General features: G+C 65.1%; 3 protein-coding genes and 1 non-coding gene across 5 annotated transcripts; 1 reads left to right on the plus strand and 3 right to left on the minus strand.

Moving 5' to 3' along the window:
• Nucleotides 1–4,990: 4,990 nt before the first annotated feature.
• RIN1 (Ras and Rab interactor 1) lies at nt 4,991–9,482 on the minus strand. The gene is made up of 10 exons (XM_051966620.1): nt 9,233–9,482; nt 8,733–8,913; nt 8,481–8,595; nt 8,251–8,323; nt 8,069–8,160; nt 7,202–7,936; nt 6,600–6,905; nt 6,115–6,246; nt 5,875–6,026; nt 4,991–5,698 (listed from the first exon to the last, which is right to left on the minus strand). The coding sequence occupies exons 1-10, from the start codon at nt 9,262–9,264 to the stop codon at nt 5,195–5,197; spliced, it is 2,322 nt and encodes a 773-aa protein (XP_051822580.1). The 5' UTR covers nt 9,265–9,482; the 3' UTR covers nt 4,991–5,194.
• Nucleotides 9,483–10,334: 852 nt separating this feature from the next.
• On the minus strand, nt 10,335–16,035 carry BRMS1 (BRMS1 transcriptional repressor and anoikis regulator). 2 transcript variants are annotated; one of them, XM_051966625.1, is made up of 9 exons: nt 15,868–16,035; nt 13,464–13,618; nt 13,260–13,350; nt 13,039–13,166; nt 12,874–12,953; nt 12,707–12,803; nt 12,485–12,577; nt 11,931–11,995; nt 10,335–10,952 (listed from the first exon to the last, which is right to left on the minus strand). In XM_051966625.1, the coding sequence occupies exons 2-9, from the start codon at nt 13,609–13,611 to the stop codon at nt 10,869–10,871; spliced, it is 786 nt and encodes a 261-aa protein (XP_051822585.1). In that variant the 5' UTR covers nt 13,612–13,618; nt 15,868–16,035; the 3' UTR covers nt 10,335–10,868. The 2 variants fall into 2 exon arrangements, with proteins under 2 accessions (XP_051822585.1, XP_051822584.1); XM_051966624.1 differs by lacking the exon at nt 15,868–16,035 and adding an exon at nt 14,942–15,329.
• Nucleotides 16,036–16,511: 476 nt separating this feature from the next.
• Nucleotides 16,512–18,789, minus strand: B4GAT1 (beta-1,4-glucuronyltransferase 1). The gene is made up of 3 exons (XM_051966623.1): nt 17,571–18,789; nt 17,084–17,444; nt 16,512–16,942 (listed from the first exon to the last, which is right to left on the minus strand). The coding sequence occupies exons 1-2, from the start codon at nt 18,693–18,695 to the stop codon at nt 17,253–17,255; spliced, it is 1,317 nt and encodes a 438-aa protein (XP_051822583.1). The 5' UTR covers nt 18,696–18,789; the 3' UTR covers nt 16,512–16,942; nt 17,084–17,252.
• An 860-nt stretch (nt 18,790–19,649) lies between these two features.
• Nucleotides 19,650–19,731, plus strand: TRNAS-GCU (transfer RNA serine (anticodon GCU)). The gene has a single exon. It is a non-coding gene; the product is annotated as a tRNA-Ser (tRNA).
• Nucleotides 19,732–22,420: the final 2,689 nt, after the last annotated feature.

Consider the following 22,420-nt stretch of genomic DNA (forward strand, 5'->3'; position numbering starts at 1 on the left):
GGCCCTGAGACACCCCTCGCCCTCCCGCCTCCAGGGCCCCCCCCCAGAGGCCTCCAGTTGTGTCCCATTTCCTCCCATTTTGCCCCCTCCACGTGACATCCCAGATCTGGAGCCCCCACAGCTTCCTTTCGACCTTTGGCCTTCCCACCTGTGGGGATCTACCCGCCTGGCAAAGTCCAACCACGTGCCCCTTCCTCCAGGAAGCCTCCCGGGCTGCCCCAAGCTTTTCTCCCTCCCTGCCCCCCGTACATTGTTTGCCCCTCTCCGGCCCCTCCGCTGTCTCCCCCTCCCATCATCCCCACCTCCAGGCGTCCACCCCATGAGTCACTAGGGCTGGAATCTGCTGAGTTCAGGCCACCCCACCCAGGCTGCCCACCCTCCTTCCTGCCCCGCCAAGGGCTCCTGCGCCCCTTTGTCCACCGCACATCCCCGTGCCCCGCGACCCCAAGGCTTCACAGGAGAAGGGACAACTGCCCCCCCCCGGCCCACCGGGTCTCTGGTGCGTCTGGATTTGCTCAGCAGCTGGGTGGGCGCCTCCCGTTCCCATCCTCCGTAGGCCGGGGCCGGGAGCCCAGGTCTGGGGAGGGGCCGGACAAAGAGATGACTCTGGGGGCTGGGGACAGACCGTCCCCCCCAGGCAAGGGCGGCTGCCCCGTGGGCCACGTGTCCCTCAGGCTGGAAGGGACCTGGAGGCCCCCAGTCCTGCTCCTTTAGGGGGGCCAGAAAGGGGGCTTTACACACACTCACACACACACACTCTCTCACACTCACACACTCACACACACACTCTCACACTCACACACACTCACACTCACACACTCTCACACACACACTCACACACACTCTCACACTCACACACTCTCACACACACACTCACACACACTCTCACACTCACACACTCTCACACACACACTCACACACACTCACACTCACACACTCTCACACTCACACACTCTCACACACACACACTCACACACACACTCACTCACACTCACACACACACTCTCACACTCACACACTCTCACACTCTCACACACACACTCACACACACTCACACTCACACACTCTCACACTCACACACTCTCACACACACACACTCACACACACACACTCTCTCACACTCACACACTCACACACACTCTCACACTCACACACACACTCACACACACTCTCACACTCACACACTCTCACACACACACTCACACACACTCTCACACTCACACACTCTCACACACACACTCACACACACTCACACTCACACACTCTCACACTCACACACTCTCACACACACACACTCACACACACACTCACTCACACTCTCACACACACACTCTCACACTCACACACTCACACACTCTCACACACACACTCACACACACTCTCACACTCACACACTCACACACTCACACACTCACACACACTCTCACACTCACACTCTCACACACACTCTCACACACACACACACTCACACACACACTCATTCACTCACACACACTCACACTCACACACACTCTCACTCACACTCACTCTCACACACTCACTCACACACACACTCACACACACTCATTCACTCACACACTCACACACACTCTCACTCACACAGTCACACTCTCACACTCACACTCTCACACACACTCTCACACACACACTCACACACACTCTCACTCACACACACACACTCACACTCACACACACTCTCACTCACACTCACTCTCACACACTCACTCACACACACACTCACACACACACACTCACACACACACTCACACTCACACACACTCTCACACACACACACTCACACACACACTCATTCACTCACACACACTCACACTCACACACACTCTCACTCACACTCTCACACACTCACTCACACACACACTCACACACACTCATTCACTCACACTCTCACACACACTCTCACTCACACAGTCACACTCTCACACTCACACACACACTCATTCACTCACACACACTCACACACACTCTCACTCACACTCACTCTCACACACACACTCACACACACTCTCACACACACACACACTCACACACACACTCACACACACACACTCTCACTCACACACACACACACACTCACACACACTCTCACACTCACACACTCTCTCACACACACACTCTCACACACTCTCTCACACACACACTCACACACACTCTCACACTCACACACTCTCACACACACACACACTCACACACACACACTCTCACTCTCACACACACACTCACACACTCACACACACACTCACACACACACTCACTCTCACACACACACACTCACACACACTCTCACACACACACTCTCACACACTCTCTCACACACACACTCACACACACTCTCACACTCACACACTCTCACACACACACACACTCACACACACACACTCTCACTCTCACACACACACTCTCTCACACACACACACTCACACACACTCACACACTCACACTCACACACTCTCACACACACACTCACACACACTCTCACTCTCACACACACTCTCACACACTCACACACACTCTCACACTCTCACACTCACACACACTCACACACTCACACACACTCTCACACTCACACACTCTCACACACACACACTCACTCACACTCACACTCACACACGACCGCCTTTCCCGGGAGGCCTCTGGTCCCCATTTTACAGCTGGGAGCCTCGAGTCTGGCCATCAGTCATTCCAGGCCCCGCCCCTTCTCCTCTCCAGCCTCTGTGACTGTCCAGGACTTCTGTCCGCCTGACCTGGACCCTCAGGGCTCGTTCGTACATCTATTAGTCACCTACTGTGTGCAGAGGCCCCCGCTGTGTGCCGTGGGCAAACGCGTGGCTGAACCTGCTCCCCAGGAGTGGGCCCCACGGCCTCGGGCTTGGCGCCTCCCTGAGCCTCAGTTTCCCCTTCGGTCTCCCAGCCCCCCGGGACCCCAGCTGGGGAGGCGCACTCAGTCCCGGCCGAGGCTCCTTCCGGGGAGGCCGCGTCTAAGCCGGTCCTGCGGGCGGGGGAGGCGAGCCCCGGACCCAGGAATAGCCCCAGAAGGTGGAGGCCGCCCCAGCAGTTCCCAGGCCCAGCCCGGAGAGGGAGGAAGTGTCCCCGGGGCCCCGCCCCCTCCCTCTGCCCCCTGGGCCCAGCGGCCACAGCAGCTGTGTTTGCGGAGGAGCCCCCCCCCTCCCCCCAGTGACTGACGGAGCCGGGTTCCAGTCCCGGCTCTCACGGGGCCATTGGCTGAGTCCTCCGAGGCGGCTGTGGGGGAGGGGGAGATGCCGGGGACGCCGCCACTTCCCTCTGAACCCCTGGTGCGCCCCCAGCCCCAGCCGAGGGCCCCCCCTCAGTTTGCTCGTCTGTCGGAAGGGTTGGCCTGGGCCCAACCTCTGAGCACGACGCAGGCTCCCCTCGGAGAAGCCTCTTGGGGCTCCCTTGGCCCCCGGTTGCCCAGAAGCCGCCCCAGCTCAGCGCGCCCCCCCCTTCCTTCCTCTGCTGGAGGATGGCGCAGGAGCGCCCTCTGGTGGCGCGAAGAGAGACCGAGGACGGCGCCCCGAGAGGGAGGGGGCCCTGGCTGGGTAAGGGAGGGGCCTGGGAGATCGGGGGCTTCCGGGGGAGCCAAGATGCAGGTGGCCACCGAGGAAGAGCAGAGAGGCGAGCTCTCCCAGCTGGGGGAGGGGCTGAGAAGCCGGGGTCTCCATCTAGCCCCTCCCCCCGGACGCCGGGGCCCAGCCCGAGTGACCCCCCCCCAAAGCCACAGACCCGAAGTGGAAGGGCCTGCAGTGAGCACGTGGCGTCGGCGGGGGAGCGCGCGACCCCCGGAGGCGCCCCTGTGGGCCAGGAGGGGGAGCCGCCCGGGGCGGGGGCCGTGCCCCTCGAGGGGAGACTTCCGAACACTCGGGGCTGCCGGACCCGAGGCCCTGGGGGAGGGAGCGAGCTCCCGGCGTGGCTCTCCAGGGACGGGCGGAAGTTTCGGGGGCGCCGCCTCTCGGACACTGGGCCGGCCCTTCCAGGCTTGCGGAGGCTTCCTGGACGTTCGCTGTCATTCTCCAGCCCCCTGGGAGGTTACTAAGGGTCATTGCCACCCCCAAGGAGGCAGGAGGAGCCGCTTGTCCAAAGTCACCGCCAACGACGTCGGACCCGAATTTGAACCCAGAACTTGCTGGCTCCAAGTCCAGCCTCCTCATCTGCCCCTCCCTCGGGGTCATTGGGCGGGGGCCGTTTAAAGCTCCTGCGGAGAGGGGCTCTGAGGGGGCTGTTTCTGCAGCCGGGTCCGGCAGTGACCAGCAGGAAAGTCCAGAGGGGCCGCCCCTCCCCCACTCCGGCCTCTTCCATCCTCAGGGGGCGGGACTCCGCCCGACTGGGCCTCCCGAGGCTAAGGGGGGTGGGGGGGGAGGGGTCACCCCGGCGCGGACCACTCCCCCCCACCCCCCCAACCCCCGCCATGAGACGCCGGGACACACCGGATGGGGGTGGGGCGGCCGGAGCCTCCCCCTAGAACGGAGAGGGAGGCAGTGGGGGTGCACCTGAGGCTCCGAGCTCCGCCTGAGGTCGGGGCCTCCAGGACCCTCTCCTTGCCTGCGGACGGGAGGCAGAGAGGACGGAGCCTCCTGGGGCCCCACGGGGAGGCTGTGACTGGGAGGGCACCCGCTGGGGGGGGGGGCTGCCCAGTGCCTCCCACCCTCCTGAGCCTGCCAGGGCTGCCCCGCCAGTCACCGGGCCTCAGAGAGGGCCCAGCCTCGGACCCAATCCAACACTGGGCGGACCCGAAGTGGGCGTCCCTGGGCCGGCGGCTCCGGGCTCGGCCTTTCAGGTGCAGCTGCCCTTGGCCCCACCATGACCTTCTGCCCGAGGGGATCTGCCTGGGACCCTGGGGAGCGGCCCCCAGACCCCTCAGCATCCTGGGACCCCCCCCTTCCATCATCTGCCCAGAAGGGAAGCTCCTTGGGGCAGGCGCTGCCCCTTCTCTGCCTGGTCTGAGCTCGGCACGTGGTAAGTGCTTAGTAAGTGCTTTATTCATACATTTGTCCATTCATTCAGCAGCAACAGCAGCCTCAGCTCTCCAATCCCGGGAGGTCTCAGACCCAGCAAAGCCCCCAAGGCCATTTCCTCCCCCACATGGGGGGGGGGGTCCCCGGCCAGCCGCCCCTGGGCCAGCGTGGGCGTGGACTGGCCCTCGGAAGCCGGCTCTGGGTGGTCACTCCTCGGGGCCTCCCCCCGCTTCTGGCTCCTGCTCCTCGGGACCCCCAGGGGTCCCTCCGCCTCCCCCTGCTTCCGGTCCCTGTTCTTCGGGACCCCCGGGGGCTCCTCCACCTCCCCCCGCTTCCGGCCCCTGCTCCTGCTCCGGGTGGCCCGCTCCTGCCCCTTTGCCCTTCTCCTCCAGCCTCCCTCCACCTCCCTCGGGGGTCACCCCCTGGGCCCCAGGAGCCTCCTCCCTCCCCTTGCCTCCATCCTGCTCTCCCTCCACCCGCCGGTAGATGAGGTAGCCGGGGCCCGCCAGGTCATGGGGCAGGGTGTCGGGGGCCAGGCGGCGAGAGCCCTTCTCGTTGTGCAGGAAGAGGGCGAAGGCTTCGGGCCTGCTCACCCGGAACTTGGCGGCACAGAGCTGGCACAGCGTGGCCGCCGAGGAGCCCGGGGGCAGCGCCAGGGTCTTGGACGTGCAGCCGTTGGTGGGGTCCTGGTACGCCACCCGGAGGAGGTGCTGGGAAAGGCAGAGGGCCCAGGAGTCGGTCCCGATGCCGGGGGTGCCCACTTGGCTCCCAAGGGCACAGGCGGGTCCCGGGCCTCCCGAGCCTCAGCGTGTGCCCCCTGCTCTGAGCCCCCCTCCCCCTCCCCCATTCAGTGGGAGCTTCCGCCCTTGGGGGGGGGGGCAGCTACCTTGAAGTTCCCGGAGGGAGGGAGTCTCCGCTGCTCCCAGAGGCTGAGCGAGCGCCGGAGCTCCTGGGCCGGACTGAGGGGCCGCGCCCCGGCCTGGCCCAGACTCCCCAGCAGGGTCAGGCTGGCCATCAGGCTGGTGAGGCAGTAGCCGCCTAGGACAGGGAGGTCCGGGTGAGGCGGGGGCGGAGGCCGCGGGAGGGGGCTCAGTTCTGGGGGCTGCAGGGGGGCGGGGGTGCTCACCCTCCCCCGTGAGCAGGCCGGGCTCCAGCAGTTCCGCCATGTACTCGGCCTCGGGCAGCAGGTCCGGGAGGTCGCACTGGGCCAGGACAGCGCTAAGCAGGGGCAGGAACTCATCGGCGCCCGCGCTCTCCCCTGCGAGGGAGGGGCCCTTAGGGAGGCTGGGCCTCCCCTCCCCTGCCCCCCCCCAGGGCTGGGGCGCCCGCCAGGGGCTTCTTGGGTCACACTCGCCCCGGGGACCCCGGGCTGCGCCCCCTCCCTCCCCCCGAGTCCCTGGGCCACAGACAGCCGGCCCCCAGCCCGGTCCCTTCCACCCTTGGGGTTTTGGGGGGATCAGCGGGGCGCGCCCTCCCCTGCACCGTGTGGGCCTCCTCTGCAGCCAGACAGGGCCCACCCTGGGGACGCCAGGGGAAACCGAGGCCCAGAGGTTCTGGGGGGCTCCTGGCGGGGCCTCCGTCCCACCCCCCCCTCGCCGGCCCCGCCGGTACCTGCCCAGCTCCTCAGGGCCTCCGAGAGCAGCTTGCAGGCCTGCAGGAGCCGGGTGACCTTGGCCCTGGGAGAATAGCCCCCGAGCAGTTTCAGCAGCTTCTCCCGGATGCGCTCCATCTCCGGCGGGGAGGGGAGACCCAGGCAGTCCCCGAAGGCCCCGGGCCCCTGAGCCTTGGCCAGCCGCAGGCCCTCCTCCAGCCGGGCCCAGGAGCCGTCCGCGGCCAGGCGCAGCCGCAGGCGCGACAGCAGGAGGGGCCGCAGGGGCTTCAGCACCGAGCGCTGCAGGGCCTTCTCCACCACGAGCTCTGGGGGGCGAGAGGGGGCGTCGGGGGGGGGCGGAGAAGGGGGCCCATGCCCGGGGGCAAAGGAAGAGGAGGGGGCCCGTGCGGGGGGGGGGGGGAAGGAGGAGGAGGGGGCCCGCGCCCGGGGGCAAAGGAGGAGGAGGGGGCCCGCGCCCAGGGGCGGCTGATGTGGCACACAGGAGAAACCGAGGCTCAGCCAGGCTCCCTGGGCGCGGGGCCCTCAGGGGCTGGGGGTGGGCAAGGAGGAGAGCGGGGGAGGCGGGCTGGGGGTGGGGGAGGGGGGCAGGCCCGGCACTCACCCAGGCGCTCCTCGGCCACCAGCTTCTCCTGGGCCAGCTCGGCCACCAGCAGGGCCTGGGCCCGGCTCAGCACCTCGCGCACCTGCTGCAGCTCCCGGGCCTCGGGCCCCGCTCGCACCCGGGTCAGCAAGTCCTGGACCAGCTGCCCAGGGAGGGTCCGTCGGTCCCGGGCCAGCTCGGCCACGGCCCGCGCCACCTGCCTCTCGGGCGCCAGCAGGGAGCACACGGCGTCGCTCATGGAGCGGAGCAGCCGGCGCCGCCGCCCCGGGCGGGGGGAGGAGGCCGGGCCCCCCGGGGGGCCCCCCTCGTCCTCCGAGGCGCTGGGGGAGCCGCTGTCCACCTCCCGCAGAGAGGGGAGGGGAGGCGCGCCCAGGCCGGCGCTCCCCGGGACCCGATAGCCCCCCGAGCTGCCCCTCCTCAGGGGCCTGTGGGGGGGCGCGGCGCGAGCCTGGGCGGGGGGGCCCCCGGGGGGCAGCGGCACGGGGGGCGGGGGGGCGGCCGGGGGTGACAGCGGGCTGGAGGTCTCCGTGGACACCCGGACCTTGAAGCTCCTCTTGAACTTCTCGCGCTTGGCTGGGCCCAGATCCCCGGGGAACAGGGGGTTGAAGAAGCAGAGGGCGCCCCCGGTTCCCTGGTCCAGCTCCTCGGGGGACCGGGGCTTCAGGCGGGGAATCGGGGGGGCCGCAGCTGCTGGGCCCCCGGGGGCCCTGCTGTTCAGGGAAGAGTTCCAGAACTCTGGGGAGAAGAGGGGATTCGGGGGCGTGGGGGGCGTGAGCTTCGGCGCCCCCCTGGCACGGCCAGCCCCGCTCCCCTCGCCCCTCCGGGACACAGACGTCACGGGGATCAGGGGGGACAGAGGGTACGTACCCATCCCCAGGTGAGAGATGGCCTCCAGCTCCTTGTGGGTGGTGGCTCTGCGGATGGCCCTGGGCAGCTGGAGGGGGAGGAGCAGGACGTCCCTGGGGGAGGAGGGGGCCGAGGGGTCAGGATCCCGGGGAGGGGGCGGGGGAGGCAGCCCCCCTAACTCCCTCCCCCCACCCCCCGCTCACCGGCTGTGGCAGTAGGCGGAGATGAGCTGGATCAGGTCTGGGAAGTGGAGCTCGGAGCCCTCCAGGGAGACAGCTGCCGGGGGGAGGGGGGTACGGGGGTACGGGGGTGTCACACTGGGCAGGAACAGTCCACTGACACGGACCCCCCCAGACTGGCCCGGCCCCCCCAATGACCCAGCCCCCACACTGCCCCCCCCCCCAGACTGGCCCATTCCGGGCAGCGGGCTCACCCTCGGGGCCCTCCCGGATGTCGTGGCTGGAGACAAAGGAAGGTCCCAGGGCCTCCGGGAGCCGGACACACAGGGCCTTGCACTGCCGGGTGTTGGATTTCCGAACCAGGAAAGTCTGTGGCGACGAGGGAGGCTCAGAGGCTGGGGCCGGCCTCCCCTCCCAGAGGCCCAGCCCCCCCCCAGCTCCCGGCCGCCCCCCCCCCAGCTCCCGGCCCCCCTCCCCGGGGCCCGCCCCCCAGCCCCGTCCCTCACCCCGGGGGGCTCTCTCTGCAGCACGTGGAGGGCGGCGGCGGCGTTGGCGCTGAGCTGGAGCCACACGGGCTGGGTGATCAGCAGCCGCTCCCACAGGCTCACTGGGCGCCCGGGGCCCCGGAACGGGCCCTCCTGCCGCCCCCCGGCCTCCGGGATGTCGTAGATGGGGTCTCTGGCTGGGCTGCGAAGACAGACGGGGTCCGAGGAATGGCTGCCTCCCCCCTTTCCCCCCCCCCCCCCCCCCCCGAGCCTGGGAGCCGTTCTTCCCTCCCGGCTTCCCAGGTCCCTCGCCAGTTTCCTCCCCGTCCCATCTTCTCCCTCCAGGCTTGTGCAAGGGCACAGATACACACGCTCACACTCATGCACACAATCACTGACACAATCACACACACACACAGACACACAATCACTGACACAATCACAGACACACACAATCACTCAGACACTCACACTCTGCTCTCCACACTCCCGAGTTCCCCAACTTTCCCGGGCGCGGGTACCTGGCGGGGGCGCCGGCCCCGGGGAGCTCCATGGGGGGCCCTGGGAGCCCCTCTCCGAGCTCTGGAGCTAAGGATCCAGGGCCGGGAGCGAAGGCGCAGTCACATTCCCGGTGAGTAACACTTCCTGGAGGGAGCTCAGCCCTGGCACACCCCAGCCTGTTAACTCCTCTCTGCCCACGGCCCCGCCGGCCCGCCCGGCACCAGCCGCCCCTGCGCCCGCGGGCCCCGCCTGCCCCACACCCCGGGATGCCGGGGACAGCGCCCCACGCGCCCGGGCTCAGGCATCCCTGCTCCCCGCCCCCGGGCCCGCCGCTGAAGGGGCCGCAGGCAGGAGCGGGTTAAGCCGGGCATCTGCCTCGGGCCCACGCAGGCCCCGGTGACTCACTCCCGGGCACCGTCTTGCCCATCCCGGCTCGGCGCCCCCTCCCCCAGGCCTGGAGTGCCCCCTCCCGGTCACGGGCTGGCTCCCCCCCAGCATCTCTTGCCTGTAGCTCTGGGGTTGCCATGGTGAGGCTGCATTTCCCCCCGCATCATTTCCATGGTAACTGCCCCCTTTCTGTGGGGGTGGTACTGACAGCGCTGGGGGGAGGGGGGAAGGCTGCGTGTGAGGTCACCTGCGTCTGGCTCAGCCGGCCCTCTCCCCGCCCTCGGGCAGCCTCCTCTGGATCCCTGCCCAGGCGGCCGGCAGGTAGCTGCCGGGCCCCTGAAGGTGCGCCTCCGCTGGGGCCCCTGCCGGGTTCGGATGCTGCCGCTAGGGGGCGCGGAGGGTTGGGAGAAGCACCTACTGCGTCCCAGTCCCTCCTGAGGTGCTCTCCTCCCATTCAGCAGCTGCAGAAACCGAGGCAGCCCCAGATTGGAGGCCCTGCTCGGGGTCAGCCCTGAGCTTGACCTCGGGTCCCTCCGGGGCCCCAGCATGCACTGGGCTGAGGAGCTGATGGCTCCTAACCCTCCCCCACCCAACCTGTGAGTAATCCTGAGGGGAAGCCCCCCGACTGAGCTTCATCAGTCCAGCATAGGTAGAGGCCCCTCTGGGCCCCGCATCTCTCCTCCCTCTTCCCCCGGTGCTGGGAGGGTGGGCACAGATACACACGAGTCAGGGCAGTTGTTTTAATTATTAAACTTTAATTGTCACCATGATTCTAAACCTCGGAACCCTGGGAAAAACTTGGGTTCCTTCGTTCTCACCCCAAAACGCGTCACTCCAAGGAACTGGCCCCGAGCCCCTGGCCGGGCGGCCTGAGCGGCCCTGGGGCTGGGGGCAAAAGCTGGCCGGCCCTGGGCCATTCTGAGAGTCTGGCTCTGGGTCAAAGCGACTGGACCCTCCACAGCCCCCACGTCCAGGGGCGTCCGCCCCACCTCTGGAGGCTAGATGGTGGAGGAAGGGGCGGCCCACGGGGTCATCTGGTGGCTGGAGGGCCCAGGAGCCCCAGGGGTCCAGTCGGGCCTTGGCCACAGCCCGGCTGCCCGTCGGGGGTTAAAGACTTGAGATCGGCTGTGGGCCGGGCGCCCGCCAGGTGGGCCTTGGGCAGGAGAGGGAGGCAAGTCCGCCCAGGCGTGTCTAGGCCGGACCAAGGCCCCAAAACCGCGCCCCTCCTTGCCAACGCTGCACCCGCACGCCCGCCCCGTGGGCCTTCTCTCAGTGGGATGGGCAGCCCTGCCCAGAGCCACTTCTGCTCTCACCCTCAGGTTTCCTCTTCTGTGGGGACACCGCCACCTTGGCCTGCGGAGGAGAAAAAGCGCTGTGCTCCCTTCCTGCCCCCTCCCAGTGCCCTGGCCCCCAACCTGTGATCCTTTCCCCTTCAGGGACTGGGGACCCGAGCCCAGCTAAGGCTCATCCAGGAAGCTGGCCCAAGAGGTGGGATTCAAACCCAGAGCCTGGACTCCCACCCTAGGCTTCCAGCATGAGCCACTGTCCAGTTTTAAAGGAAGCCCCAAGGGAGTCCCTGATGCCGGGGGAGGGGAGAGGTACCCCCTTCCCCATGTAATGAGGTGCCTTCTGGGGGCAGCAGCGCCCGTGACGTCCGCCTTCTGGTCCCTGCCCTGGTCAAACTCTCTGGCCCTTGGATCTCCCTCCCGCTGTCTTGACCCTCTGGCTCAGCCCCCCAGTGCCGGGAGGTGGGGGTGGGGTGGCCTTCAGCTCATGGCTGGGCCCCCTGCCCTAGCCCCGGACCCCTCACTGCTCGCTGCCCTATCCCCATGCTGCCGAGTGGTGCCTCTGGGCATCCCAAAATGGAGCTGAGCGGCCCCCTCAGGTCCCCCATTCCTCTCGCGCCTTTCTGGTTAAGGGGGGCCCTTCGCTGAGCATTCCCTCTTCCATCAGAGCCTCCCCCACTTCCCAGGGATCCAGTGGTCTCCTTCACGCACAGGATTCTGGGATCTGGCCACCCCAACTCACTCAGCAGAGCCCCTTGCCAGAGTGTGCTCCCCCCCCCCAACCCAGCATGGCCCCGGGCCACCTCCCTCTCAGCACCAGGAGCCCCCACAATCCTCCCTCTGAACCTTGGCCTCTTGGAGGCCCATCCCCCCATCTTTACTTCCTGGCTCCCCTCGGGTCTCAGCGCACGCTCTCCCTCAACTCCGGGCCCTTCTTTCCTTGTCCTGGGGAGCTGGTTCACTGTGAGCAGGTGGTCTCTCCCCCATTAGCCCAGGAGCTGCCCCCCACCCAGGGCATCATTCAGGAGACCGCTCATCTTCCTACCTTCTTAATGGCCGTCCAGTCCTCCAGAATATCCATGTCCTCCAGCATGTACACAATGTAAGGTCCTGGAAGGGCCCAGTTAAGGAAAGCAGAAGCGCTGCCAGCAGGGGGCTCTCTCCAGCTCCCCCGCCACCCGGAGCCCCCGGCCCTTCCAGCCTCCTGGCTCCCAAAGCTCCCGGGGATGTGGCTTCCTTTTAATACTATGAGGTCACGTGTCCCCCCCCCCCCCTCCCCCCCACACTGTGGAGCAGGCTTTTGGTCCCGCCCTGTGACTCCTTTGGGGAAAGAATTCCAGATGTGGAAATTCACTCCCTGCTGCTGATTGCGGCCCAGTGGGACCCTCAGGGCGATGCTCGGACCCCGCTCCTCCAGGTGGCTGCCTCCGGGGAGGCCGGGCCCGATTCCCCAGGGAGGCCGCACGGACAGACCCAGATCAGAGCCGTGATTCCTCTTCGCCAGCCTGGGATGCCCAGCCCGGAGGATCCCTGCCCATCCCCCTGTGGCTGTAGCCCTCCCGTGGGGCACAGGCCCCTCCCCCACCAGTGTAAGGATACCAGAGACCAGGGGAGCTTTCTTCCTCTTGCCGGACTGCAGGGACTCCCAGGACCTCGAGCTCCCTCGTGGGTGCAGCTTGTCATCCCACCATTCTGTGCCAAGAGGGCAGGGTCAGCAGGCCCCCAGGCCTGGCATCCCCCCCCAGGCCCAGCCCCCTCTCCCCCCCCCCCCCCCCAGGCCTGGCCCTTTCTCCCATCCCCCCCAGACCTGGCCAGCCTCACCAGAGTTTATGTCGATGCTCCGCCGGTCCTCCTCCAGCCGCTGAATCCGCTCCTGGAGCTCCCCCTGGAGGGCGTCGTACAGCAGCAGCCGCTCGCTCTGCAAAGGGCACTAGGGGGTCAGGCTGGGGCCCGGGCCCCCCACCCCCCGCCCCCGCCCCCCCCCTCACCTCCAGGTGCTGCCGGGCTCCCTGAAGCTCGCACTCATACTTGTTCCTGATCACGTCCAGACAGAAGCCCTTGTAGATGCCTGGGAGAGAGGGGCAGCGGGGGTCTCACCACGGGCACGAGCGCCAGGAAGCAGCGCCCCCCAGCGGCGAGGAGCCCGCACTCACCTGCCACCTGAATCCGAACCTTGAGGCTCCGCTGCAGCCCCCCCAGCGGCTCCGTGTACTCGGGGGCGCGCTCGGCCCCGACCTCCTCCAGCCGGAAACACACCTGGCTCAGCCGCTCCTTGAACAACCTGAGAAACCAGAGTCAGCGGGCGCCCCCAGGACCCCCCTTTCCCCCTCCCTCCCCCCCTCCCCCCGGCTGGGCCCTCCCCCAGCGCACTCACTTCTCCTTCAGCTCGGAGAACTGCTTCTCCAGGTCCGACATCTCGTCCAGACACTCGACCCGGCGCCGCTCACAGTCCTCGTCGTCCATGTCTGTGGACAGGAGGCCGGTCGGGGGTTAGGGCGCTGCTGGTGTGTGAGTGTGTGTGTGTGTGTGGGGAACGGTCAGGGGGGCAGCCCTGGGGGAGGGGGACCAGCGGCCTTACCGGAGCTCTCCCCGTCGGACTCGGTCTGGCTGGCACTCTGCTCGTCCTCGCTGCCCTCCTCCTCCAGCCCGTTCATCTCCGGGGCAGAGTCCCCGTCCCCGTCCCCCTCCATGGCCCTGGCGTCTTTGCTCAGGGGCTGGCCTGACATCGTCACCCTGAGAAGAGAGGGGGCCTTTCAGGACCATTCAAGGGGCTGGAGCAAAGGAAATACCCCCAGGGGGAGGGGAGGAGTCGGTGTGGTGGTGGTGGTGGGTGGTCACTGGCGCTGTTGGGGGGCGTTTCCCTGCCTGGGAGGCTCAGATCCAACCCTGAAACCACCCGGCGCCCAGCTCCGGCTTCGGGCAGGGGTCACCAGGGTCTCTTTAGCCACAAGCCTCTGCCCCCAAGTCCCAGGCTGGACCTCAGAGAGGGCCGAAGGCCAGGCGGCAAGGCCCCTGCCTTAGGGGTGGATGCCCTGGGGGCTCCGCCCAGCACTATGGGGGTGCTCAGAAGGCCCGGGACCCCGGCAGGGCTGCGTAACAGGGACTGTGGAGCACAATCCTGCCTGAGGCAAAGTCACTGCCCCTTTTTGCCTTGATTTCCTTTTCTGTAAAACAAGAGGTAAGTCCCTTCTGAGTGGAAATCTAAGAACTTATAACCTTGGGTGGGCCTTAGCCTCCCTTTGGGGGCTTTAGGGAGGCAGCGGCTACAAACAATCCGCAGGCACTTCTCCTGCCTTGGGGAACTTCCATTCAGAGGTAGAAAAAGTACTTCCAGGTGAGGGTGGGTGGGTGAAGTACTTCCAGGTGGGGGGGAGGGGGAAGGTGAGCAAAGTACTTCCAGGTAAGGGGAAGATGGGGTGGGGGTAAGAAGGGGGAGGCAGCTGGGGCTGAACTTAAGGGTCCCTCAAAGAATTCTCACCCCGAGTCCAAAGAGAAAAACAAGATATGGGCCCATGGCCTGGAGGCAGGGGACCCCAAGCTGCAGGGTGGGGCCCCTGCGGAACCAAGCTCACTTCTAGAAGGAGACACTGTTTCCTGACAGAAACACAGAGGGAAAGGGGGATCCAAAGTCCTGCTCCCCACCCCCCCACCTCCATCCTACTGGTCAGAGCCTGGACTCCGACATTCATTGGAACCCCAGCAGCCCCAGGAAAGCCCATGGGGATGAGTTACAGGAAGGCTCCCCCTTCCAGTCCCCTAAAAGGTTAATTAAGAAAAAGAACATGGCTGGAGCTCTGCAAAGGCCTACAGGCTCCTTTTCTTGCATTTCAATCTGCCCTCAGACACTTCCCAGCTGTATCTGAGCCCGACACTTCACCTCACTTTGCCTCAGTTTCCTCATCTGAAAAATGGACTGGAAGCAACGGCCGACTGCTCCAGCCCCATTGCTAAGAAAACCCCCAAATGGGGTCAGAGCCGGGGCGCACCCCTTTAATGGCTCCCCCACACCTATTTCCTACTGACCACCCTGGAGCCTCTTCTCCTAAATGGGGTTACCTTCTGGCTAAGGAGAAAGCCCTGCTGAGCGAACCCCCTCCTTGGAGGCTCCACCTCGTCCAAGTGGTTGCGGGGGAGGCCGTGTGACCCGGCGGACACGAGGGGGAGGGGCAGACCAATGGTCCCTCGGTGAGGCGGCCTTCCCCTCCCTGCTCCCCCATTTCCACCCCTCTCGCACACTCCCGGGAAGTGATTTGTCTGGACCCTGGCTCGGGACTTTCCATTTATGCCCCACGGACTGTGATCCTCGGAGATCGGGCCCGGAGCCGGCCCGGGCCTCGGCAGACCTTCCACGTGCACGTGCGCCGCCGCTGCAGATCGAGGCGCGGAGCAGCCGGGCCGAGGTCGGCTCGTGGGGCCCACGGGGCCGCTCCTCGAGTCCCTGGGCTCACAGCCTGGGAAGGGGCCGGGGAGGGGGCGGGGTGACTGCTAAAATCTACGCACATTCTCCACGATCCCTTCCCTCCCCCAAGGCCCAGCATTCCTCCTTCCCCCGGCGCCCCGGATGGGGGGAGGGGAGAGGTGGATGGGAAGTCCCGTGAAGGCAGGCCCGGCCTCGCTTTTCTGTAACCCGTAGGCCCCTAGGCCCGCAGGCCCACGCTCAATAAGCGTCGGGGAACGGAGCCTGGCGGGGGCAGTCCCGAGTCCGGCGCGGGGGCGACTGGGGAAGGTACCCCCCATCCCGACCAACGTCGGAAGGGCGCCTCCGCGGGGGGAGGAGAGGCCCATTTTACAGAGAGGGGCACTGAGGCCCAAGGACTTGGCCACTACTCCGGGGGATACCCCCGCCTCAGGTGCCCGGGGTCATGACCACCCTCCCCCGGCCCGGAGCAATGGTCCGGTCCGGGTCCGTGGAGCTCGCCCGGGCGGACGCTATTACCGCTCGCGCCGCGGAAAGGAGCGGGGGGGGCGCGGCCGAGACGAACCTTTCGCCGCGAGTCCCGGATCCAGACGGCTGCTCCGGGGGTCGGGGGGTGGGGGGCGGCGACAGACGCAGCCGGCGGCGTCCCGGAAGTCTCTCCTGGTTCCGCCCCTCGGGGAGGGGCCGAGCACACCAGGACGCGCCCACCGAAGAGTGAGCGGGAACTCGCTACTACGTCAGCGAAAAGCGCCGAGCCGCGAGGCACTCTGGGACGCCGCCGGCGCCTGGTGTTTCCATAGCAACCGGCGACGCTCCCCTGGCCTTTTAATTGCCTTGGAGCAAGAGGTGGGAATTTTCCCCCTCCCTCCTGCGTCCCGGATCCCCGGGCTCCCGGGCCCCCGCGCTCAGGACAAACAGCTAGAGCAGCTGCCATTGCCCCCGCCCTCTTCAGGCTAGCCCTCGATTTATGCAGAGGGGGTATCAAGGTTCCTAGGGCGGAAGGGACCCACAACCAACAGTTAATACAAGACTTTACAGCCCCTTATAAACTCATTCACTCCTTTGGGCCTCACAACAATCGGGGAGCTGAAAATACTAGACACACAATGATTACTACCACATGACAGATGGGGGCACTGAGGCTCCAAAGTGGTTTGCTCAGACCTTGGGTCTGTCACCCTGATGCTGGAAGGGAACACCCAGACACGCTTGTCCACGTGAACACTGTTTATTGGCATATGATCATCCAAGTGAAAGTTCCTGGCTCTTTGGGATGGGGTTTCCTCTCACCAACGGGGGTCTTTCCCCACCCATCCTGATTCCCAAAGCTGTGCCAGTCACAGATGCCAAACCTCTGAGCTGGAAGGGACCTCACAGCTCCCCTAGTCCAATTCTCGACTTTTACAGACATGTCAGAGAGAGGAAGGGATTTGCTCCGGGTCCCACAGCAAGTCCGAGGCATCGCTGGGACTGGTGTCCGCGACTGCCAACCTCCTTCTTTCCCTTACATCATCAGATTCATAGTTGAAAGGGACCTTGGGCATCTAGTCCAAGTCTCTCATTTTACTGATGGGGAAACTGAGGCCCAGAAAGGGGAGGAGAGTGTCCCGAGAAGAGCGGTGGAGGCAAAGGGCAGGGACCTAGGGATATGCAGAATGAGAAGAATGAAGGACTTTTGGCTGCTATCTCTGAACCACAATTCAAGCTTCCTGAATTCAAGCTTATTTCTTCCCCCCCCAAGTCCCCACTCCCTTTCTGTCTCCCACCCCATGGAATCTTACCTCTTGGCTTTGTCACATCAGTGCTCATCACCCACCTAAAAAAGGCCCACCCCCAGGGGGAAGGACCGGGTCAGCCCCTCTTGCCTCCCTCAGGCTTGAGGGGGCAACCTGAAGAGCCAAAGGCCTCAGCCCCTGCCTTTGGAGGCCCCTCAATAGGTGGGTCAGTAGCTCAGCATCGCCTGGGGGAGTCTGGGTATTTCATCTTCAACTCCTGTTTAAACTGGCGGAAGAGGATTTTGTTGCGCTGATTCTCTGCCTCCTTCTGGGGGTGGAAATCCCCTGGCATCTTGAAACCCTTGTGAACCAGGAAAGCATCGTTCAGCACCTCAAACTCGTACCCCGCCACGTGGAGTTCACAGGCCTGGCAAGGGAAGGGGAAAAAGTTAAATAAGACTGGCCTTGGTTCCCCTCCCGCCGGCCCCTGCCTCTTACCAGACACCTTTCTTGGGGCCCCTTCCCTCCCACCCCCAGAGAGAAGGGCTGGCACCTGGCTGATGCGGTTGAAGCCGTACTGGCGAAACCTCTCATCGTAGGAGGGCACTGCCCCTCCAGCCACATAGAAGGGCTCCCAGGGGTCCTGCCAGGTCACCCGATAGGCAGGGCGCAGGGGTCCCCCTGGGGGCAGAGTGAGCCATCGGGTGTAGTTGGTGGGGGCCTGGCATCGGGGGCACAGTTCAGCGTAGAATGGGCGCACATGTCCCATCTTCAGGAAACGCATCAGCTCGATCTTCGTGCGGGGGACCCGGACCCCCTGGCGGATCTCGAAGGCCGGCACCACCAGCGCCCTGCCGGCCTTGCCCTCGCCCAGGGCCAGCAGCTCCAGCAGGCCGGTCCAGAGCCCCTCGCTGGGCACCATGTCCACATCCACGACGAGGGCGTGGCCGGCGCCCTCTCGGGCCACGTTCCGCAGCAGGTTGTTGGGGTAGGAGACGTTGGTGGCCAGCGCGTAGTTGCGGCCCGAGCGGCTCCGGGCGCCCATGCTCGTGAACACGTCGGTGCAGCTGCTGATGCGCGCGAACTCGCCGGGTTCGCGGGGGTCGGGCACCGCGGCCTCGGTGCGCGCGGGGCACACCAGGTGCATGGTGAGGCGGTCGCGCACGGCCTGCGTGCAGAGCGCGCCCAGCGCGTAGGTCAGCACCGTGGCCAGCTGCGCCTCCTCCGGGCGCGCCGCGAACACGGCCACGGCCAGAGGGCCAGCCCAGCGCTCCAGCAGCGTGCCCACATGGCCCAGGTTGCTGAGGCTGGTGTGCGTGGCCAGCAGCAGGGCATCGCGCGGGCGGCGCGAGGGGTCCCCCAGCACGTGCCGGTATACGCGGTAGTCGCCGCTGGCATCCAGGGCCCCCCCCGCGGCCAGCACGGCCCTCAGCTGCTCCTTGGCGCTCTCGGCGGCGCGGCGCTGCAGGCTGGCGCCCAGGGCCGCCCCGCCGGGGAAGAGCTGCCCGTAGCGGCGCCGCTGCTCGCGCCCGTGCAGCCCGGCCAGCAGCGACAGGTAGACGAACTGCAGCAGCGCCACGGCCAGCAGCGCGGCCAGCGCCAGCTTGTAGGCCGAGCAGCGGCCGCCCGCGTGCCCGCCGCCCGCCGCCGCCGCCGCCACCGCCAGCGGGTTGGGCATCGCGCTCCGCCCGGGCCGGCCGGGGCCGGGGGGAGGGGAGCGGGCGAGGAGGAGGCCGAGGCGGGCCGAGCGGAGCGAGCGCAGACGCTGCTGCCGCTGTCCCTCCGCAGCTGCTACTGCTGCCGCCGCCGGCCCAGCACTGCGGAGCCGCCGGGGAGCGCGAGCTCGCCCTCTGCCCAGCGGGAGGACGCACTGCAGCCGCGCGCCCCCCGCGGCGAGCGGGCCGCTGCCAGGCTGCCTTCTGCGGCTGCTCCGGCCCACTTACGTAGCGGAGGAAAGGGATGCTCAGTGTGTGGGGGCCGATCGCCCAGCCGAGGGGCGCGGTCTCGCTGGCAAAGTCAACGTTTCGGGAGGGGGCGAGGCACGGAGTGGGGGGCGTGCAGACGGGCCCCGCGCCTTCCTCCCCTGCCAAAAGCAAGCGAGCAAAGAAGGAAGCCATTGCGGTTGCTGTAGTAGTACCGGGATCGGGGAAGCTGCCCCGAGTGCGGCTCCCAGCGAGGAGCCCGGGCGGCGTGCTCGCCCCGGCCCCGGGAGTGCAGGGAAGCGACATCCGCAACCCACTTTGGGACGGGAGGGAGGGAGGACACAGTGCGCGCCATGCTCATGGAAGGCCATCCCCTGGCACCTGCGCCCCCTCCCGTCTGCACCCCGCCGCAATTATTGCGGGAGGGGCCGGGAGGGGATTTGCCCCGTTTCAGGAAACCGAGAGTGTTTTGGTGTGTGTGCGTACGCGCGCGTGCGTGTGCTCTGTGTGTGTGCGTGCGCGCGCGCGCGGTCCCTCTTTGCATCAGAAGTCGCACAGCCCGCCCGGCAGGAGCTCGCGCCGAGATCTCCCGCAGTTCGGGGCCAGCGAGGTCCGAGAAAGAGGAGGAAGGAGAGGAGGAGGCTGGCGCAGTGCGCGCCGCCGCCGGGCGCAGCAACAAGGGGCTGCGCGGAGGAGCGAGCCCGCGGCGGGACGAGGTGGCCGAGTGGTTAAGGCGATGGACTGCTAATCCATTGTGCTCTGCACGCGTGGGTTCGAATCCCATCCTCGTCGTTCCCCTTTTCCGCCCGCCCCGCAGTAATTTTTCTCCTGAGATCCCTTGCAAACCCCCACGCTTAGCGGCGGCTTTGGCCAAAGGAGCGAGGGGCGCAACGATGCTGCACCCGGGCCGGCCCGGGAACTCCCAGAGATCACCCCCCCTCCCCCTTTTGGTCCCTGCTTGATCCGAATCCGGAGGAAAGACAGCCGAGCCGTGGCTGGTGATGGTCGCCGTCCACCTCGCGGTCCCCCTGACCCCGCTTCTGCAGCCCCAAGACCCCGAGGGCAGCCTGGGGGGGAGGGGCAGGGTTTGGGTTTCAACTTAGCAAACACTGATGGGCCCAGAGCAAAGAGGCTGGAGATAAAGCTGGATCAACACAAGGCTTCTGCCCTCGGGGGGCTCCCAGGCCAGTAAGAGACCCACACACTCACACACACTCACACACAGATGTGCACACTCACACTCAAGTTTACAGCTGGAAGGGATCTTAGAGGTCATCAGACCACCCCCCTTTACAGATAAAGGAAGCGGACCCAGAGTTCAGTTCAGCACAGCATTGCCACACAAAACCTTTCCCTGTCCCGGGGCCTCCCGCAGACGTACCTGCACGAGGCCTCCTCCTTAGCTGCAAGGATACACTCTTGGGAGCAGGCCTGGCCCTGCTTTGATTTCTGCGGCTTCAGTGCTGGCACACAGTAGGTGCTTAATAAATGCTCATCCACTGATTGAGCCTCCAGGCAGCCCTGTCCCTTTTGCCTGGACAATGGGAAGAGCTTGGGTGACTCCCCAAGGAAGATGTGACCCCCTAATGTTCATCCTTGCTAGTCCTTCCCAGCAGAGCCCAAGGCACGGGAGGACAACATCCCCCCCACCCCCAGAATAGAAAAAAGGGCATTTATTAGCATCTTAAGGTGTGCAAAGTTGCTTACAGGCACTTTCATGTTTGAATCTCACCCGGGAAGCAGGTGCTATTATTAAGCTCCTTTTTATAGAGGAAGACACTGAAGCAAAGGGATTAAGTGACTTGCCCAGGGTCACACAGCCCGATGGTGTCCCAGGTGAGTCTGGATTCAGATACTTCTGAGTCTTGCCCAGGAGCTGACCAGACAGGGTCACGTGGTTGCCTTATCTAAGCCCCTCAGAAATCAGAGGGCCCCTATTCCAAATCAGGGCGCTTCTCTCTGCTGATAGATAAGTAAAACTCAAAGCAAATCAACTAAAGGCTCCCATCTTGAAGTGAGCACTGGGACGTTGGAGCTAATTCACGGTAATTGGATTAGAATTGGAGGGCAGCTGAAAGGTCGTTTATGGGGATGTGCACCTCCCTTACTGGGGCAGCCAAGGCTGGAAAAGTCATCTTTGTGAGTGTATCTCAGTTACTAGCTGCGTGCCTCAGTTTCCTCATCTGTCAAATGAGCTGGAAAAGGAAATGGCAAATCACTGCAAGTTTCTCTCCATTCCGATGGAGTCAACGGAAAATCGGGCGCGACTGAACACAGCTCTCCCCTCCCTCTCCCCTCCCGCGCTCACCCAGGCTTGGCCGAAGGCCCGCGGTGTCCCGAAACTTAGTCCCTTTCATGGCTGTTCCATTTCGACATGGCTCCTCTCATTGTTTGGAAACTTCCAGAAATCCAGCACAAGGGGACTCCTGCGCCCCCACCCCTGGCTGGTTCAAGCCTCTGGGACCTGGAAAAACTAACCTGTCCTTAGTTTCCGGCCCATAGCAGCCCATAGGCTCTCGGAGGACTACTCAGCTCGCCATTTTGCCCCCCTCCCCTTCTCAGCTAAACAAACCCAGTCCCTTCCATTGAGCTTCGTGGACTCCAAGCCTTCCCCCCCCCCCCAGGAGGGCCTTTCGCATGGACGCCCACTTAGCCAGCTCCTCCCTGAAATGTGGGACACAGGGCTTGCTAAAAATAGCTAGGACTGCCTACAATAGGGGGCACCGCCCACAGTGCTCCTGAGGGGGAGTCACCCATAGGAGCCAGGGACACTGAGAACGGGGCCGCACAGATCGGAGGGGAAGTGGGGGCTTCTTTTTTAAAATTTTATTTAGAAATGTTTGGTTTTTTATACTTCATTTACTTCTCAGTTATTCCCCCTATTTATCCGTGTGTGTTTGTGTGTGTGTGTGAGCGTGTATGTGTGAGTGTGAATGAGTGTGATAGTGTATGAGTGAGTGTGTGTGAGTGTGAGTGAGTTTGTGTGAGTGTGATTGTGTGTGAGTGTGTGTGTGAGTGAGAGAGTATGTGTGTGAGTGTGATTGTGTGTGGGTGAGAGGGTGTGTGTGTATGTAGCAGTATGACTGAGGGCGAGTGTACAGCCCCACACTTGCACCCCATCGCCTCTCGGCCAACAGGAAGTTCTTGTTCCAAGGTCGATCAGTACTGGGCTTGGCTGCTGCCGTCCTTCAACGTTGTCTCAGTTTGTGTTACTGTTTAACGTGCAGAGTGTTCCAATGTCGCCTCGGTTCCCGGATTGTTCCAGTGTCGCCTCGGTTCCCGGATTGTTCCAGTGTCGCCTCGGTTCCCGGATTGTTCCAGTGTCCCCTCGATTCCCGGATTATTCCAGTGTCCCCTCGGTTCCCGGATTGTTCCAATGTCGCCTCGGTTCCCGGATTGTTCCAATGTCCTCTCGGTTCCCGGATTGTTCCAATGTCCTCTCGGTTCCCGGATTGTTCCAGTGTCGCCTCGGTTCCCGGAT

This window comes from Antechinus flavipes, chromosome 6 (assembly GCF_016432865.1).
Source record: "Antechinus flavipes isolate AdamAnt ecotype Samford, QLD, Australia chromosome 6, AdamAnt_v2, whole genome shotgun sequence".
Taxonomy (NCBI): domain Eukaryota; kingdom Metazoa; phylum Chordata; class Mammalia; order Dasyuromorphia; family Dasyuridae; genus Antechinus; species Antechinus flavipes.